General features: G+C 26.5%; 4 protein-coding genes across 5 annotated transcripts; 1 reads left to right on the top strand and 3 right to left on the bottom strand.

Annotated features, from left to right (window-relative positions):
• Nucleotides 1–395: 395 nt before the first annotated feature.
• LOC101251412 (protein NDR1) lies at nucleotides 396–1,266 on the bottom strand. The gene has a single exon (XM_004228677.5). It carries the CDS (start codon nucleotides 1,121–1,123, stop codon nucleotides 533–535), a length of 591 nt encoding a protein of 196 aa, XP_004228725.1. The 5' UTR covers nucleotides 1,124–1,266; the 3' UTR covers nucleotides 396–532.
• A 1,890-nt stretch (nucleotides 1,267–3,156) lies between these two features.
• LOC101251120 (protein NDR1-like) lies at nucleotides 3,157–3,995 on the bottom strand. Its single transcript, XM_004228676.5, has one exon. The coding sequence runs from the start codon at nucleotides 3,876–3,878 to the stop codon at nucleotides 3,282–3,284; it is 597 nt and encodes a 198-aa protein (XP_004228724.1). The 5' UTR covers nucleotides 3,879–3,995; the 3' UTR covers nucleotides 3,157–3,281.
• A 1,380-nt stretch (nucleotides 3,996–5,375) lies between these two features.
• Nucleotides 5,376–8,742, bottom strand: LOC101268131 (peroxidase N-like). 2 transcript variants are annotated; one of them, XM_010317719.4, is made up of 4 exons: nucleotides 8,324–8,742; nucleotides 7,362–7,529; nucleotides 6,676–6,841; nucleotides 5,376–6,135 (listed from the first exon to the last, which is right to left on the bottom strand). In XM_010317719.4, the coding sequence occupies exons 1-4, from the start codon at nucleotides 8,540–8,542 to the stop codon at nucleotides 5,717–5,719; spliced, it is 972 nt and encodes a 323-aa protein (XP_010316021.1). In that variant the 5' UTR covers nucleotides 8,543–8,742; the 3' UTR covers nucleotides 5,376–5,716. The 2 variants fall into 2 exon arrangements, with proteins under 2 accessions (XP_010316021.1, XP_004228694.1); XM_004228646.5 differs by having other exon boundaries at nucleotides 7,341–7,529; nucleotides 8,324–8,665.
• A 6,473-nt stretch (nucleotides 8,743–15,215) lies between these two features.
• Nucleotides 15,216–18,062, top strand: CEVI-1 (peroxidase). The gene is made up of 4 exons (NM_001247203.2): nucleotides 15,216–15,486; nucleotides 15,913–16,101; nucleotides 16,624–16,789; nucleotides 17,456–18,062. Exons 1-4 carry the CDS (start codon nucleotides 15,280–15,282, stop codon nucleotides 17,869–17,871), a joined length of 978 nt encoding a protein of 325 aa, NP_001234132.2. The 5' UTR covers nucleotides 15,216–15,279; the 3' UTR covers nucleotides 17,872–18,062.
• Nucleotides 18,063–19,156: the final 1,094 nt, after the last annotated feature.

The following is a 19,156-nucleotide window of genomic DNA, read 5'->3' as shown; positions in this document are numbered from 1 at the left end:
TGAACGTGCACAAATAAATATACATATTTTACACGGCATAACACATGTAGGACGTCATGTAACATATCAAATTGTAACAGAATATGAACGTGTCTATCTGTTAAGTTTTATTCAAGTTTATATATCTAAGTATACACATTCAAAATTAAATATTATATATAAATTTCAATTAAGAATAAGTTAAAGAATATATTTATGTATTATCCTATTAATAACAATATACATTCTGATATACATATTCTAGTTTTTGTATTCACAGTCGAATTCATATTCTCAAATCCTAAATTTTAAATGATGAACAATCCAAACAATATAGTTATCCATTTGTGATTTATTACGTATCGACACAAATTCGAATTAATAATAAAAGAAATAAAAAGAAATATATATATATATAAAAGAAAAGAAAATATGAATATTAATCAATTAAAAAGAAAAGTCCTTTTACAACCTGGAAGGAAAGAATAACAAAAAGTACTCTAAATTAATTAATTAAAAGATGCTTCACCTTTTTTCATGGACCCTAAAACAATTAAAGTAAAAATGACAAAACAAATAACAAAAATCCAAAAATCCCAAAACAACAACTAATTTGTTGTGCACTAGATTTACCAGTATCATCAATTTCAACTTTATTTTCCACAAAATAATTATGTCTTTTAGTATACCAAAATATAATTTTGTATCTAATTTTGGTTCTCACGTCAACTCTAATAATTGCCTTGGAATTATTTGAAGCATCCTTAATTGCATTATCCCATGGCATATTATGTGCCTCAAACATGCCAACTTTAGATGCTTCTTTACCTTTGCCTTGTTTAAATTTGACAAATGTATAATTACCTAGAGGGTAACTTGTATTTTTACCATAGTAAAAACTAAGGGTAACGTTGTCGTAACGAACAGATTTGTCCTTCATTTCATTCTTCAAATTGAGTTGAAATGATATATGGTTGTCACGCTTCGTCTTGTTGTAGTTGGAGTTGATTGATTTGTCAAGGCCTTGCACGTAAACATCTCCGATAGAACATTTAGGCTTCGTGGTATGTAGGCTTAACCATAAGATCAGAGCTGTGACGCCTAAACTCACTATCAATTTGATACAATCACAAATATGTGACATGTTGAGAAGTCAGAAAGACAAATTTTAAATTTTGAGTTATGAGAAGAGAAGAAAGAAGAGATGAAAGAAGAGATGATAGAGAGAAGTGGTGAAACAATTTTCCTAAAGAAGTTTTTGTGGTTTTCTAAAGGTATATATTTATCTCAACAATTATATTTTTTGCTTTTTAGAAGACTTGAGTGATTGGGTCAATGACTTTATTACTTTGCCCCTCATGTTATTTGCTTTTATTTTATTTTTTTGGTCCTTGTAGACAAGTTAGTTGGTGGTTTCCACTAAACTTCTTGGAACATGTCCTACAAAGTAATGTGAAAGTAAGAGTAAAAAAAAAAAATATTTTGGAAAAAATATTTTTTTTAAAAATAAGTAATATGTATCTTAGGTTATTTGGTGAGTAAGCAAAAAGGATTATCACAAAAGTATATATAAGTAATTTAGATAAATACTATAAGACATGATGAAAGGCGGAAATAAATGATGAGGTTGGTTGTTTGGATGAAAAATGAGACAATAAACATGAAATATCACATATTTGTTTTCTTACACCCACCAAAAAAGACGGTAGAGTGGGGATGGTGATAACTGATAACACTTGAAAAGCATGCTAAAAAAGATTATTTTCATCGTTATTTTTGTGCAACAGTTCATTAGTAGTGAAAGAAAGAATGAACGTACCTACAAGAGTCTTCTTATTTTTACAGAAGTTCTTTATTATGTAAAAACTCAAATTGTTACATATAGATAATGATGGAGTACATGGCAAGACTCTAACCTAGAGACTTTGTTTGTTACGCTACCATTTTGTAGCGTATGATCATCTCATTAATTAGAGAATTAGAGATATCATACTTCTGTTTACTTAATTATATTATCAACAAATTATAAAAATGTTATGAAAAAGAACACGTCTAAGAGTTTCGTAAAGTATTTTAATTTTAGGAATATATTCATATATAAAATGGAAGGTGAATACAAAATAGAATAATTTTCTCATTAGATGAGATTGATAGGTAAATCCTTTTATTATTATTTTTTCTTTTTTTATTTGAGGTTGATACACGTGGATCTTTCAAAAATATGATGTTTATCTCTATGAGATAGTCAAAATATTTGCGTATTTCATACTTTTTTTTAGAACCCACTTAGTGATCTTTTATTGGATATGTTATTGTTGTTGTCATTTAACAAGGAGCGTTTATTCTTCAGTTAAGGGCACAATTGCATATGTTGCACGTATGTGTGTATATATATATACGTATGTATATATACGTGTATATATATATATATATATATATATATATATATATATATATATATTATTTTTAGAGGATCTTGATATGGAATGTAAATTCAAATTAATTGAATTAGTTGAATTGGAACTTACTTTGGATGCCTTTGACTGCATTTATGCTAAAGTATAAATTGATTAGGTATATGTCATATAATTTTATAGTTGTATCATGTATGTCTTGATTATTTAAAATTGTTGAACTAAAGTTAATAAAATTTGATTTTTTTTTTATAAACATATATGTTTTATTCATAAGATACCACATTTAATTAATATGATATAATGCACAAATATATATTTTTACTTGGCATTAAATACGTTTTTCAATTTTGAATGTGTATTAGTAGATTCACGAATTCGGCTTGACATAATACATGTATGATGTCACATAGGACATAAATTTATCATGTAGGACTTCACAAAGAATTATTGTGTCTGTTTATTCAATTTTATACAAGTTTAAGTGTCTACTTGTGCACCGCCTAAAGTTAAAATGTATAGATATGAGTTCAGGCTAAATTAAAGGGCTAATCTATATATTATGTCAATCAATAACAATGTACATTTTATCGTACATATTCTAGATTTTTATTCATACTCGAATTCTGATTCTCAAATACTTATATTTATATGGTAAAAAGAATCCACACAATATAGCTTTTTAGTGATTTATTATTCACCCAATACAAATTTCAATTAATCAATGATAATTGCTGAAAGAAAAAAAAATATGAACATATAATTATAGAAAGAACAACAAAAATACTCTAAATTAAAATTAATTGAAAGATGCTTCACCACAACAAAGATACTCTAATTTAAAATTAATTGAAAGATGCTTCACCTTTTTCATGGACCCTAAAACAATTAAAGTAAAAATGACAAAACAAATAATAAAAATCCAAAAATCCCAAAACAACAACTAATTTGTTGTGCACTAGATTTACCACTATCATCAATTTCAACTTTATTTTCTACTAAATAATTATGTCTTTTAGTATACCAAAATATAATTTTGTACCTAACTTTAGTTCTCACATCAACTCTAATAATTGCCTTAGAATTATTTGAAACATCCTTAATTGCATTATCCCATGGCATATTTTGTGCCTCAAACATGCCAACTTTAGATGCTTCTTTATCTTTGCCTTGTTTAAATTTAACAAATGTGTAATTACCTATAGGGTAACTTGTATTTTTACCATAGTAAAAATTAAGGGTAATGTTGTCGTAACGAACAGCTTTATCCTTCATTTCATTCTTCAAATTGAGTTGAAATGATATATGGTTGTCACGCTTCGTCTTGTTGTTGTTCGAGTTAATTGATTTGTCAAGACCTTGCACGTAAACATCTCCGATGGAACATTTGGGCTTCGTGGTACGTAGGCTTAACCATAGGACTAGAGCTGTGACGCCTAAAGTCAATATCATTGTATAACAAGTAGAAGCATTTGATTTCGCCATGTTGAAAAGTCAGAGATAGATTCAGAATTTAAAGCTATTCGAAGAGAAAGAAAGAAGAGATGGGAAATGAGAGTAGAGAGAAGTGGTGGAACAATACTCTTGAGAAGTTTTTGTGGTTTTTTTAAAGGTATATATTGACCCTCAACAATTTTTATTTTTTTTTTGTTTTTTTAAAGACTTTGAGAAATTGGGTCAATGACTTTATTACTTTATCCCTCAATTTTTATTTTTTTTTTCCTTTTTGTATACTTATAGACAAGTTAGTTGGTGGTTTCCATTAAATTCTTGGAACATGTCTTGTCCAATAGTGTGAATGGAAGAATGAAGAAATTAATAATTAATTTGCAAAAAAATACTTTTTAAAAAAATAAGTAACTTTTTTTATATATTTGATGAATAAAAAAAAAGTATTATCGTAAAAGTATATGTAAATAATTTAGATAAATACTATCGAATATGATTCCACAAAATTTAACTATTTGCCCCCACACTCATGTAATTACTCCTTTGACAAGTGACAACACACTTTGCCATTACTTTCAACTTCTTGGAAGATAATAATATAAATAAAAATAAAAGTACAAAGACTAGTTGGTTGACCCAGCCTGTATTTTAAAAAATATTTTTTTAAAAATCCAGGTCTTTTTATAAATAAAAAAACAAATAATAAACCCAATTAATTATAGCTCTTCTAAAGAATTGATACTTTTTTTTTCATGGTTCGGAGTCTGATATTCGCTTTGAAATATTAACTAATCAGGTGTTAGAAATTTTAAATCGATTGTTTCTTTTTGGTGTAGTTGTTAAATAAATTTATCAAAATCCTATCGATATACCTATGAGGTTTTTATTACTTTGCTGAATTCATTTTTTCTATAGTTTTGTGTCTCTTTTGTGCTGACGTGACATCTTTAATTCGGTAATATTGTTGTGGTAAGTGGGCTCTTTGGATAGCCCATGAATAATTCAAGTAATTGAGTTGAGTCCATTCTTGATAACTTTGATTTCTAGCCCATTTCTAATGAAACTAGAGATCAAGTTAGTTGATTTTGAAGATTTGGCCCTTAATTTTTACTTTTCTTGGTAGCAATTCATATTTAGACACAATTTTATAGAATAATATTTTGGACAGAAAGTTACTGAATTAGATTTAATTTTGTATTTACTTAATTGTAATCTATTATAGCTAACTACGTGAAAATTCTTTTGAATAATGGGTGAGAATGAACCCTGAATTTACGATGGCCTTTGTCTACTCTAATATTAATGTGTGTGACTCTATCTCATATAAAAACTTAAATTGTTACAGATATATAGATGATGATGAAGTACATGAGACTCAAATCTAGAGACTTTATTTGCTTCGCTACCATGTTGAAGTGGTGTATAACCATCTCACTAAAAACATAAGTTAGAATATTAGAAATAGCATACTTCGACTGTATTTATTTAATTATATTCTCAACAAATTATAAAATGTTATGAACAAAGTGAAAATAAAGAGGAGGCAAAAGCTAAAATGTCTTCATTAAGTTTAATATAATATCATATATTTCACGTTACAACAACTTATATTAGTACATAATAACTATATGTAATGCTCGAACCTTTTGAAAATATTGTCAACGGACCATCCAAAAGTTATATATTTTTAAGGGATCCATATGAGTGTGACAATATTTTTAAGAGGTCCAAAAGCAACATATATCATACTTATACTAGTACATTACAACTATATTGCTCAAACTCTTCAAAAATACTATCAAACGTGTGTTGAAGGATTTGACACAAATACAACATCATTTCAGAGTCACAATATTACATACTAATTATTCAAATTAATTAATAACCCTACAGTTCGTCCTGATTTGACCGTTCGATCCGATCAAAGGACTAATGTTTCCCATCTTAATCATTGAATTAACAAAGTCATTAAAGAAAAACGTAGAGTTATTGCTATATGTCTCAACTAGGGTTTTTGTTGTTGTTATAGCATCATCACTAGAGAACAAGATTTGGTCTGATTCAAGAAGTCCTCTTCCATTAATCAAATTCTTGAAAAAATGATTGTCAAATAAATTTGTAGAATTCCTATCAAGTGGGGTTGTGTTGTTTCCATCACTTGTTGAAGGACACAAATTTTGAAGTTCACTTACTATGGTTGTGTCTAATGTTGTGTCTGGTGAACTTGTCCCATTGAAGTTTCTTAATCTATTGTCAAATGTTGTACACCTTGCTAATCCAATTGAATGTGCACCTACAATAATATTCAATTAAACATTTAAAAAGGGTTAGTACAAAGTAAAAGCATATTCAGAATTTCGGGATGATATTGCCGATGCACTATGATGAATATTAAGGAGGATCTAATCGATTTGACATTCAGATTCTTATCATTGAATATCATTAAGTTTTTAAAATTATAGGTTTAAAATTGAAATGTTTTATTAATTTAAACACCAAAATTGCTATCAATAACTATTTAAAGATGTATTGCTCATTTTTAGAAAGAAAAATAAAATAAAATAGATATAAAATTCAAATTTCTGACCTCACTAGGAGGTGCACCTAATCATCGTTAAATTACACATCTATATTTAACAAAAAAGTTAAAGATATAACACAATTAAGGTACTAGTGTTTTTTTTTTATATTTAATCATTGGTAGGTAAATTTATTGATTATAGTTGATCATTTATTATATTTAAATTTACATTGCTAATATAAGAAAAATATTTTTACTATATATATAAGTGTATATAATTTTTTTTTTTGTAAAAAAATATTTAAATATTACCTGATAGGCTCACAACATCTGTTAAGTTTAATCCAACATCCTGGAATTTAGAAATAATTGTATTAAGTGGATCAAATGGTGTTGGAAGTCCATTACTTGATCCAGAAAAATTAGCAGCTAATCCATCTCTTCTCCCTAATAACACCTTCCAAAATGGCCCTCCACTCTGAAAAAAATTAATTAATAAATTAATTTATTTGAAATAGGATTTCGTCACTCTTAATTAGAAATCTCAAGTTCATAATGCTGAAAAAAAGAAAAAGAGAAATTTTGTTTGATAAGGAGCGTTACTTAAATGAACGAGGCTTAGGAAGCATGAATCTGAATTAATGAGAACTTTGTCGATATATTAGGCACCATATATATAGAATATAATCAAAGATTAGTTAGTCTTAAAAGAGAATATCAAATATCATATGAATTTATCTTTAAAAAAATGAATATTTACACAATTAGATTATTATTACTTGGTACATAAGTCCATGTAAATCTTGTAAATATTAATTGGTAAAAATGATAATTGACCTATATAAGTAATTTATCTAAAAGACAATAAGTTATCTTTTAAAAAATTCACAAACTTTGAAAATCAAAAAGATAAATTATATATTTTTTAAAAAAATATATAACAGGTTAAATTGCAGTGATAACGTAAAAAGTCTTACCAATAACACTGAATCTCTTACCGCTATAGCTAAAATGTCTGCACAAGAAACAATTCCAGTACACGTATTCTCAAGGACAGTTTTTATATTGTCTATCACTTCATATCCTCTTGCTGAGTTCAAATTTCCTGGAGCAAATTTTTCACTTGTACTACTATTTCCATCCAACAACAACGATGCATCACAACCCTACATTTTTATTAAATAAATCAGTAGAAAAAGTTACAGATATATATCGTTCATTCAGTTAATTTATTAATACGATTAAAATACCAGTATATATAGTGTATATGCATGTATGCTATATTTAATATACAAATTTATTTAACATAAAAAATATGATCGATACACTATGTACATGTTTTATAATCTAAATTAGAAGAAAAAGTTATAAATATATACCGTTTGTTTAATTTATTTATCATATATATTTTCTGTATATGTATGTATATTGTATATATTATATGTGAATATTTAGTATAGAGATTACATATTTTATAATCTAGTTGGTCGAAGTATGTTTAGGTCTGTAATTATCTTTAAAAATGTGTTAATTATCACATTTTAATTATAGAAGTTAATTAATTAACTCATAAATAGTTAGAAGAGTTTGAGTTTTGTATACTGACGATGTATAAATTTATCAAACCGTGAAACTAAATTGACATACAATATAACGTATAGATAACTCAATTTAGCCGGTTAAATTGCATTGATAGTTTTATTAAAAAAATTATACGATTAATATACATAATTTAATATTGAAATAAATATATTAAAAGGGGAGTCTTGGAGTAATAATGTTGTTATATCCATATGATATATCGTTCACATGATACATTTTTAACGAGTAGCGATTTTGACAGTTTGTGTTAATTTTAAGCCCTTTATTATGTATTCGGCCTAATAATAACTTTGAAATAAGGTAACGATCTTATACTATAACAAGTTAAATTATATCGTTAGTAAATAAAAAAACTCACATTGACAAAGCAATCGTGAAAGTGAAGACGAAGCAAAGAAGCAGCCATTCTCATTTCATTCTTGATTGCACTTTGAACTTCTCTACGTACAACTCTAAGAAGATTTGGACATGTTTTTGAGTAAAAATTTGGTGTTAATTGACAATTCACACCAACAAATAACACCAAGAAAGTCATAATTTGAAAATATAAAATAAAATTACGAGGTTTAGTCTTCATGATTTTATTATCGACTCTAAATAATCGTTTTTTTTACTCAGTACGATCAATTTGGACTTTTAACGACTAAATATTTGATTGTAAATGCATATCGTACTTGAACCCTAATTTATAGTCATGATTAACAAATATAAAATTCATTAATCATTAATATAAGCTATAGTGCTATATATTTGTTTTTTTTTAAAAAAATCAAACTTAATTAAAAATCTAAAACTAATTAATCTACTCATTTACTTAATGCTAATCACTTTGGAAAGTGGAGCAAATAAAGGTTTTAATATTGCATGGTTATGGTAATGGAGGCTTAGTACTTAATTACTTATCATAATATATTAAATTTTTGTGATTAGTGACAATCAATTTTTTTCTCTTTCGATCTTTATTGACTTTTAACGACTGAATTTAAATTTTTATTGTTATGTTTTGTGAGGTATGTTGTGTGCATGTTAATGTATTTTTGAACCCTAGTTTATATTCATGATTAATAGATGATTATTGATTAATAAATAAATATAAAATTCATTTATATATAAGTTATTAGGTAGTCTATCACTAAAACGAAAATAAATTAGCGATGGACGATATCTTTTATTATTAAACAGAATTTTTTATAGCTAATTCTGTTTAATAGCTTGTAACGAATTATCAAATAATATTATATTAGCTACAAACTATTTATCGACAGATTAACGATAGAGTTTTTTTTTGTAGTGGCATGATGTATGGAGGTTCCATTTAGGGGTTTTGTATCAATCTTAAAATGTATAACCATTTACTTAATTATAATATTAATCACTTTTGAAAGTTAAGAGTTGAAAGTTTTAAATTATATTATTATATTGAAAATACAAACATGTTCATGAATGTGAGCTATGTTTGAGGGATAATTTAATTAATTAATTGGATTGAATTACTTAAGTATAGTGCATGATAATTAAAAAAAAATGTTCCAATAACATTGGTTTTTTAGTTGTTTCTAATATGTATTAGTGCTTAATTAGGTTGATAGCATGATTATTATCTTTAATATATCTTCTCTCTTGGACTATAGTAGTAGTTATGTATTTATTTTAGTACCAAAACATTGACTTTTACGATAGACGCGTTGAAATTATTTTTAATAATATATGAAAGACGATTGATAAGATTAGAACTTATAAATGATGTGTGTTTCTTTAGCTATCGACGATATTGCTTAGGGAAAACACAATAGCTAAAAAGAAAGACATACATAAAAAGAAAATATTTTTTAAGCGTCTAAAAAACGAATGATTGGGTCTTAAATTGCTTTACGCAAATACACGAGCCCAAATTTATGAGAATTAACGGCCCATTTTCCCATAGAAACATGAACATAAGGCCCATTAATGGCCCATTTTCCATAGAAACATGAATATAAGGCCCATTATATCTAATATACTTTGAAAAATCATTTTTTAAGAATTTTTTTTCTTTTAGAAATACTATTGTGATCAATAAAATATGAAAAATAATTTAAAATATTTTTCACAAGAATACAAAAGCTCTTGTTAAAATTTGGAAGATTCAAAATTCAAAAAAGTCTATTAATACTGCAGTCAAGTGACTTTATTATTAGTATAAGAATATTCTATGGAATTGTAATTATTAATATACCATAAAGTCAGCCATGCAGATAAAATTTAAGGAATATTAAGACTTAATTTTATTCACACTTAAAGATACTTATTCATTGTAAAAAAAAAAATCCATAATCAATGATTAGTTATATATCAAGTTGTAATATTTTAAAAGATTATATATCAATAGGGAAAATAAAATTTGGAGATCAAATCCAATAATAATTCATGCATTATAAGTCAATATATATATATTTAATGATTTCAATTAATTATTCTTTTGATTATTTCTTCGCATGTAGTTAAAGTAGTATTCAAGTAATTCAGAATTTTCAACGTAAAACATAAATATATGTTTGTGTGAGAAAATTCATCAACATTTCAACAATATCATATTTGAACTCGGAGTTTTAAAAATGCAATGAGTTCAATGTTAAAAATATCGAAAATCGAATCAGTAAATAAACCTTGTACATTTGTCAAGAAATATATTGAATATGTATATATTAACTTCAAAACTCATAAATTACAACTCTAGATCTATAAACTTCAATATCGTAGATCCGCCTATGACATGTCATGAACTTATCCTTATTTTAATTATGTAAGAGTTAATTTTCAAACACTATATCTAAAATGATTTTTAGCGTTAATTAATTAACAATTATATTATCGCTAAATATGTATTTTTTAGCGATAATTAACACTTTCTGTATATGTCCCTAAAGGTTTTAGCGACATTAAATCTAATAGCATTTAACTGATACCGATAAAGATTTTAATACTCTTTATTAATATGTTTATTTATTGCCACTAAAAAATGTTTGTGTTATAGTGAAATGAATAATGTACTAGTCTTATAGCATATTGCACTTTTCCCAAATAAATTTATTATTTCCATCAAAAATGATGCAGCATGTGTGTACTAGAGGAAGTGACATTAAGAAATAATTCAATTTTTAACAATTCGTCTGTCATAAATTAAATTCATCAAAAATTTTGAAATTTTTTAATGAAAAATACGTTAGAAATATATTCGACAAATGATTTTTTAATATTTTCTTTCATAATAATTAATATTTTGTTGAATTTTAATCAAAATATGGTCATAAAAATGATGAAATTTTTAACGAAAAATACGTTAAAAACATATTCGGTAAATGATTTTTCAATATTTTCTTTCATAATAATTAATACTTTGTTGAATTTTCATCGAAATAGGGTCACAAAAAAGTTGAAATTTTTGATGAAAAATACGTTAGAAACATATTTGACAAATGATTTTTCAATATTTTCTTTCATAATAATTAATATTTTGTTGAATTTTAATCGAAATAGGGTCATTAAAAAGTTGAAATTTTTAATGAAAATAGGTTAGAAACATATTCTACAAATGATTTTTCAATATTTCCTTTCATAATAATTAATATTTTGTTAAATTTTGATCGAAATAGGGTCATAAAAAAGTTGAAATTCTTAATGAAAAATACGTTAGAAATATATTCGACGAATGATTTTTCAATATTTTCTTTCATAATAATTAATATTTTGATGAATTTTAATGAGTCATCAAAAATTGACTGATTTATAGTAATGTAATGATTTTTGTTCTCCTTTTCTTTTTTTTAAGTGGCAAATTTGACAATTCTCACTTAATTATTCAAACTTGTTATTTTTTGACTTTTTCAATAAATATAAAGATAAAAAATTTAATGAAAATAAGTATAGCTGGCAAATTTCTTAAATATACTTTTGATAGTGATTCTTAATAATTATATGTATACTATTATTCAATCAATTCATAATTAGGTGAGACAAGTAAATTTGGAGTAAACATAAAGTCCAAATATATAAATTGACATTATTGTAAAAATTCAAAATCATACTATTTTGATTAATATGTAAGTTCGACTTGTTCACTTTACAAATTCATATAAAGTTAAATAAAAAATGGTGTTGAACAACATTTTTAGTCCTTATAAATTTTATTTTTAATTCCTATAATATTTGATGAAGCATATTAAATCTGCAATTAATTAAATTATGTATTTTTAATTTTATTTCTCGAGAATATTCACAAATTTATGAGAATTTGATACTATTTTTGATAACAATAATTGTAATCTTTTTTTAAAAGGTACAATCTGTTTTCAAGTAATATGCAATCGATTATGTATTAATTAATATTTAATTGATTGGTCTGAGATTATCGAGAAAAAATAGGCATTGTTAGCTAGTAGACTGGATCGTAGACAAGCATAGACAATACATCGAGTTTTATGGTCTTATTTTACTGTCTTTATATTTGATTCGTTGATTATTAACTTTGATATCACATGTTAGGCTAAAACAATCTAAACGTTCTTTTATCCTTATTTATTATTGTTCGTTTTAGGATAAATTTGTATATCTTTTTATATAACTTATATTTTGTAAATACTATTTATATTATGTGATATTATTTTTGTTTTTTTTGTTTTTTTTCAAAACCACACTTTTCTTTTCTTTTCAGAAGGCCTCACACACCAATATCCTTACACATTACAATAACTTATTTTCGCGTACATTTTACATAAATTTCATATTGCTAAGAGCTAACTATATTCTATTTTTACTCTATTTCAAAGTACAATTTTTTTAAAAATTTGGTGAAATTTAGATACATCTCAAATACATCACATTCCAATTTTAAATACATTTTTCAACGTTATTTTGGTTTCGATTTTGGACATATCACTCAACGTTCTGATATGTCGCGTGAAGTGATGCATCTGACCTATTATTCGATAACATAACTTGTTTCGTTCAATTAAGTCAAATATAACCGACAAGTGGGTCGACCCGGGATTGCGGAACCCACTGTCGGGTTGGGTCGGGTCGGTCTGGTCTAGTGTACATTTGATTAATTTGTTCAAATAAAATATAGAACTTTCATGTAAAAAAAAAGTAGTTGGCATTTTCTTAAATATAGTTTTTGATATGTGTTTCTTTGATTGTGATTTCATGATGTACATTCTTCAACCAATTCATTAATTATTAGGTTAGGAAAAAAAAAAACATTATTAAAAACGTGAATTTTCTAGAGACGTTCTCATCGAAATGCCATTGGAAATATGAAATTTTTAATAGAATATTTTCGACAAGTCAATTTTTAATGGATTCTATAAAAAAAAATTATGTTTTTTTTAGTAGTTTTAGAGTCAATCATATGTCCCATCAAATATAAATATTACTTAATTTGATCTATGGTAAAATCAAAAGGAATTAAACTTGTCTTAATCATGATGATATTGTTTAATCAAGCTATAATTTGACTTGTTTACTTTTAATAAGTCAAATATTGATCATATAAATTTTTCTTCTTCAACAATTTGAGTTTAAGTTATAATATTCACCGTTTATGCAAACAAAAAGTTATACTATTAAATTGCTCAAAAGATATTTATAGCTAAGCTTTCTTAAAATTTTAACTTTGAAAAATAAAATAATCAGAAAATGGCGGATATACCTTTAAACTATCGTAAATGGTATGAAAATATTCTTCGTCATATTTCTGGGACATTGGTGTCTCTGTCGTACAAAAACTAGAGCATATATTCCCTTTATACTAACGGACATAAACGTGTCATAATCTTATCCACCAATCTGACATTTATCAACGGATAAGATTGTGGCATGTGTCTTTATTTAATTTTCCGTTAGAGTGAAGGACATATATGCTCTAATTTATGGGCGGCAAGGGCATCAATGCCCCAAAAGTATGACAGTTGATATTTGCATGCTATTTACGATAATTCGAGAATATATTTACGATTTTTCCTGAAATAATTTATCTACAATAACAAATAAAGATGCTTGATGATGTAAAAATTCTTTAAATTGACTACATACATAATTTTATGAGCTATACTATTTTACGTGACATAATTTAATTTATATTACGTGTAATTTCTTTCTTCAATCATAAATAAGTCCAACATTTTGACTAATCTAATTATCAATCAAGCCACACTTATGAGTTCATTTTTCAACAATATACGATGGTCAATGTCTAATCTAATTCTTTTTCACTAAATTACGATTTTGTGTTCTAATTTACTATATGCCTATATTATGAAATTTTACTCGTGTCTCATTTAGTATAAAAGGTATATATGCTCTAGTTTTTTAACGATAGGGCATTAACGTCTTTAAAGTATAACGGAGGGTATCTGCATATCGTTTACGATAGTTCAGAGTATTTTTGTCATTTTTCCCTTTTTGATTAGAACAAAATTTTATGTGCCCCATGTTACTCGGGTTAGAGTCTAGGTTAAATTTTATTTTGGAGAAAAGGACAAATATATTTTCAAACTATCGTAAATAGTATGCAGATATCCTCCGTCATACTTTTAAGACATTGGTGCCCCTACCGTCCATAAACTAGAGTATATATGCCCTTCACTCTAACGGAAGACTAAATAGGGACATGTGGCGCAATCTTATCCGTCGACAAATGTCGGATCGGTGGATAAGATTATGACACATGTCCGTTATAAAAGGTATATATGCTATAGTTTTTGAACGGCAGAGACACCAATATCACAAAAGTATGACGGAGGATATTTGCTGACCATTTACGATAGATCAGGGGTATACCTGTCCTTTTTCCTTTTTATTTTCAACATACCCTATGGATTATATTTTATAAAAATTATCCCTCTAAATCAAATCAATCTATTAGTTTACATAATTAAATGAAATCTTTTCATAACTTAACAAGTCTTTTGTTGGTATATACAAATCACAAGTTGGTGCAAATTAAATTCTTTAGTTAGACTAGTCTTCTATATATGGTCCAATTTAATAGATTTTAATTAAATGCAAAAATTGAAACTTCATAACTAACTTGAAAAAAATATAAAATAAAATAATCTAATTAATAATTTTCTTCACTCATTTTCTTAGAATAGTCATATAGGCGGCTAATATTTGCCTTTGTCTCCCTATTTTTTAAAAATAATTATTACATTGATTATGATACTACTATATTTTTTTTTCTATAAATAGCAACCAAAATGAATTATCTCAAATATAACAACTTAATTTCTTGAGTATTCTTGAAAGAAAAAAAAAGTTGTCTATCACTCATCAATAATGTCTTTTTTGAGATTTATTTTTCCACTTTTCTTCTTGATTTCAATTTTCGTAGCATCGAATGCTCAATTAAGTGCAACATTTTACGCTACTACTTGCCCTAATGTTACCGAAATTGTACGTGGTGTCATGCAACAAGCCCAAAGTACCGATGTTCGTGCTGGTGCTAAAATTATTCGTCTTCATTTTCACGATTGCTTTGTTAATGTACGTAAACTTTTCATGCATGTTTGTGTTTCAAGTCATATATAGTACATAGTGTAGTTTAACATTTGCATAAAAATAGTAAATTAGTCACCATTTTGTTTAATTAAAGATTTAAGTTATATACACTATAATTACCCTATAAATATAAGTTTCCAAAGTTATATATTGTCATTATTCTATTTTTTAGATTATCACATCGAGCGTGATATGTGGAGTTACTTATTATTATATCATGCAGATCTAACCTGATAGCGATAAAAAAATATTTTTTACTTTGTCAGAGTACAATTTTTATATTTTTTTAATTAATATTTATACAATCAGGTCATTTATGACGACATATTAATTCATAAATAACTTGATATAAATAATAATTAATATATCATTATAGGTTAAACTATACTGATAATATTTTTTTTTTTACAGGGTTGTGATGGATCTCTTTTGCTAGATAATGCAGCTGGGATTGAAAGTGAAAAAGATGCAGCTTCAAATGTTGGTGCTGGAGGATTTGATATTGTGGATGATATTAAAACTGCGTTGGAAAACGTGTGTCCTGGCGTTGTTTCTTGTGCTGATATTTTAGCTCTTGCATCTGAAATTGGAGTTGCCTTGGTAAGTCCAAATTTATTATAATATTTTGATTAATCTGAATTTGAAGAGTTTGCGGCACTCTTTAGTTTTGACTCAAACCCTAATCTATTCAGAACTCAATAAGCAAAAAAAGAAAATCATGGTCAAAAATAAATAAATTAATAATTCTGGATATGTCTACGCGTGTAAAACCATTAAACTAGATAGTGCTACAGTAACAAAAACATATCCAGTGTGATCCAAGAAGTGGTCTGCGGAGACTAATAAACTGTATACAAACTTTATCCCCTACTTTATGAGGTACAGAGCTCGGGGGGGGGGGGGGGGGGGGGAACGATCTTTGCTATAAATTTGTTTTTCACTACAGGGCTCGAACTCGAGATATCAGGTTAAAGATGAATGGATATTTTGATTCTACCACAATCATTGACAAAATAGAAATAACATATGAATTACGATTCGATCGAACTCAATAACTTTAAATCAAACCTATAAATATACTAATTAAGAATTCTAATTAGTGTAATTTTCTAAATTTTTCAGGTTGGAGGTCCAACATGGCAAGTTCTTCTAGGGAGAAGAGATAGCTTAACAGCAAATAGAAGTGGAGTTGATAGTGATATCCCAACTCCATTTGAAAGCCTTGATGTTATGAGACCACAATTCACCAACAAGGGAATGGATATAACTGATCTCGTTGCTCTATCAGGTTCGATTAATTTAAATTTATGTATATATATAAATTTTATCATGTATAAAAGCTTATAGTATTTTCATCATAATAAGGGATTTAATCTCGAGGTCTGTGATTACGAAACGTGTAATTTTTTTTTTACTATTTCACTACACCCCTTTTATGTAGACACGCTTTTCGCCAAAGAAAATTAAATGGATAAAATAATTCACAAATAATCATTTTTCAACCACACAGTTAAGAAACAATCACTATCAATATCATGAAGTTGCGACGGAATCTGAAATCTCGTAATTGTATGATTAATTATTTTTCAAAAATGGAGTCAAAAATTGATTAATAAGGTTATTTCATAAGTTTTACATTCTAGATGTCGAACTTAAGACCTTTGAATAAAAGCGAAATTACTTTCATCATTCCACTATAAATCGTTGGTAATAGAACTCCATGTATTATTACATGTTAGATAATATATATAGGTTGACAGTCTGTGTAAAACTAGTCAATTTAATTCAAATGACTACAACGTACTTTGACTTTCGAATTGTCAAAGTAACTGATATTAACAATGTAAAGAATCTTGACACTGTCAGTATAAATGATGCTATTTATTTTTAAATTCTCGATCGATATCAATTAATTATCTTTTAGATAACCCGATCGTATATATTTCACTTTTAGGTGCACATACATTTGGAAGGGCAAGATGTGGCACATTTCAACAAAGACTTTTCAATTTTAGTGGAAGTGGTAGCCCTGATCCAACAATAAACTCAACTTATTTGCCAACACTACAAGCAACTTGTCCACAAGGTGGAAACAATGGGAATACTTTTGAAAATCTTGATAAAACAACTCCAGATAATTTTGATAATGACTATTACATAAATCTTCAAAATCAAGAAGGTCTACTTCAAACTGATCAAGAATTATTTTCGACATCGGGATCCGATACAATCGCGATAGTGAATCGTTACGCGAGTAGTCAGAGCCAATTTTTCGATGATTTTGCTAGCTCGATGATTAAATTGGGAAATATCGGTGTGTTAACGGGTACTAATGGAGAGATTAGGACTGATTGTAAGAGGGTTAATTAGTTGATTAGGAGGGGTTTATAAGTTATAATATATGCGTGATAAATTGTGTTTGTGTTTTCGTACGAAAAAGAGAGATATTATAATGTCTTGATCAAGTGTAATTTTGCTTTTGTTGAAGTGTAATATGTGCTAAAATAGCAATCCTAAATAAATAAGAATGATATGCTGAAAAGCAATACCAAGTTTTATCATTTACTTCGATCTGTTTTAATTTATGTGTCTTATTTTCCATTCTGAATTATTTAAAAAAGAATGTCATTTACTATTTAGTAACTTTTTTAAATTTCAAAATCTCTTATGACATGTTAAGTTCGACATGATTTAAAGATCATTTTTAAAACTCTCCTTCATTTACTTTTTTGATTATTTTTTTTTTGGTTTCCTCGTTAAGTGTTTGATACTCGTTTCAAGGTCTTAATTAATCATTTCAGATTCATACCTCATAATTAAGTTCTTATTAAAGGGAGAATGATACCTTACCTGATTTTTTTCATTCGAAAAGCTCAACTCAAATCCAAAATCTCTTAATCAAAATGCAAAAATTTTCATCTCATATCAACCCTCGATAACTTTTTTGAATATTTCCTGTTCATCCTATTTAGATATAAAATAAGTCATATGTGTATGTATTATTACTTAAAACACATAAATTTTCATAAAAACATTTTATTGAAATGCCGTAAAAATCTAATATTTTTAACAACTTTTTTAATAAATTTCATCGAAAATTCATATTTGTCTAGTAGTGTATACGCTATTAGATTATTAAAATATCAATATGTATATTAGTGAATAATTGATTAAACATCAATTATAATCATATATGTGATGAAAACATTTTAACAAATTGGTCAATTTTAAGAACTATGACTAGTTATCAAATGCATTAAATGAACACTAATTGAGCAAATTACCAACACATGATGTAGTTGACTATGTCAAAATAAGTCACCACATGAATTAGGAGTACTAAATAAGGTATTATCCTAATCTAATTCTTTAAACATATTATTTGTACCTATATGGAATTTTCAAAAAATAAAATAAAATTGAATTATCTAATATAAATTTTTTATTATATAGAAGAGTCATGGAAGGACAATAAAATTGTACAGTTAGCAATACAAATCAAATTATGTATTTGGTCTTATTTTATTTCCTTATTATTTGCTTCTAAACACGTGTAATATCTGTGAATACATTATCTTTATTTCATTTCAACCTTATAAATTTGAGGATAAAGGCTTAAATATGTCATAATTTTTTTAGAAAGGGCTCATCTATG

This window comes from Solanum lycopersicum, chromosome 1 (genome assembly GCF_036512215.1).
Source record: "Solanum lycopersicum chromosome 1, SLM_r2.1".
NCBI lineage: Eukaryota > Viridiplantae > Streptophyta > Magnoliopsida > Solanales > Solanaceae > Solanum > Solanum lycopersicum.
The sequence above is the reverse complement of the archived record's forward strand: the minus strand, read 5'-3'. Positions and strand labels throughout refer to the sequence as shown.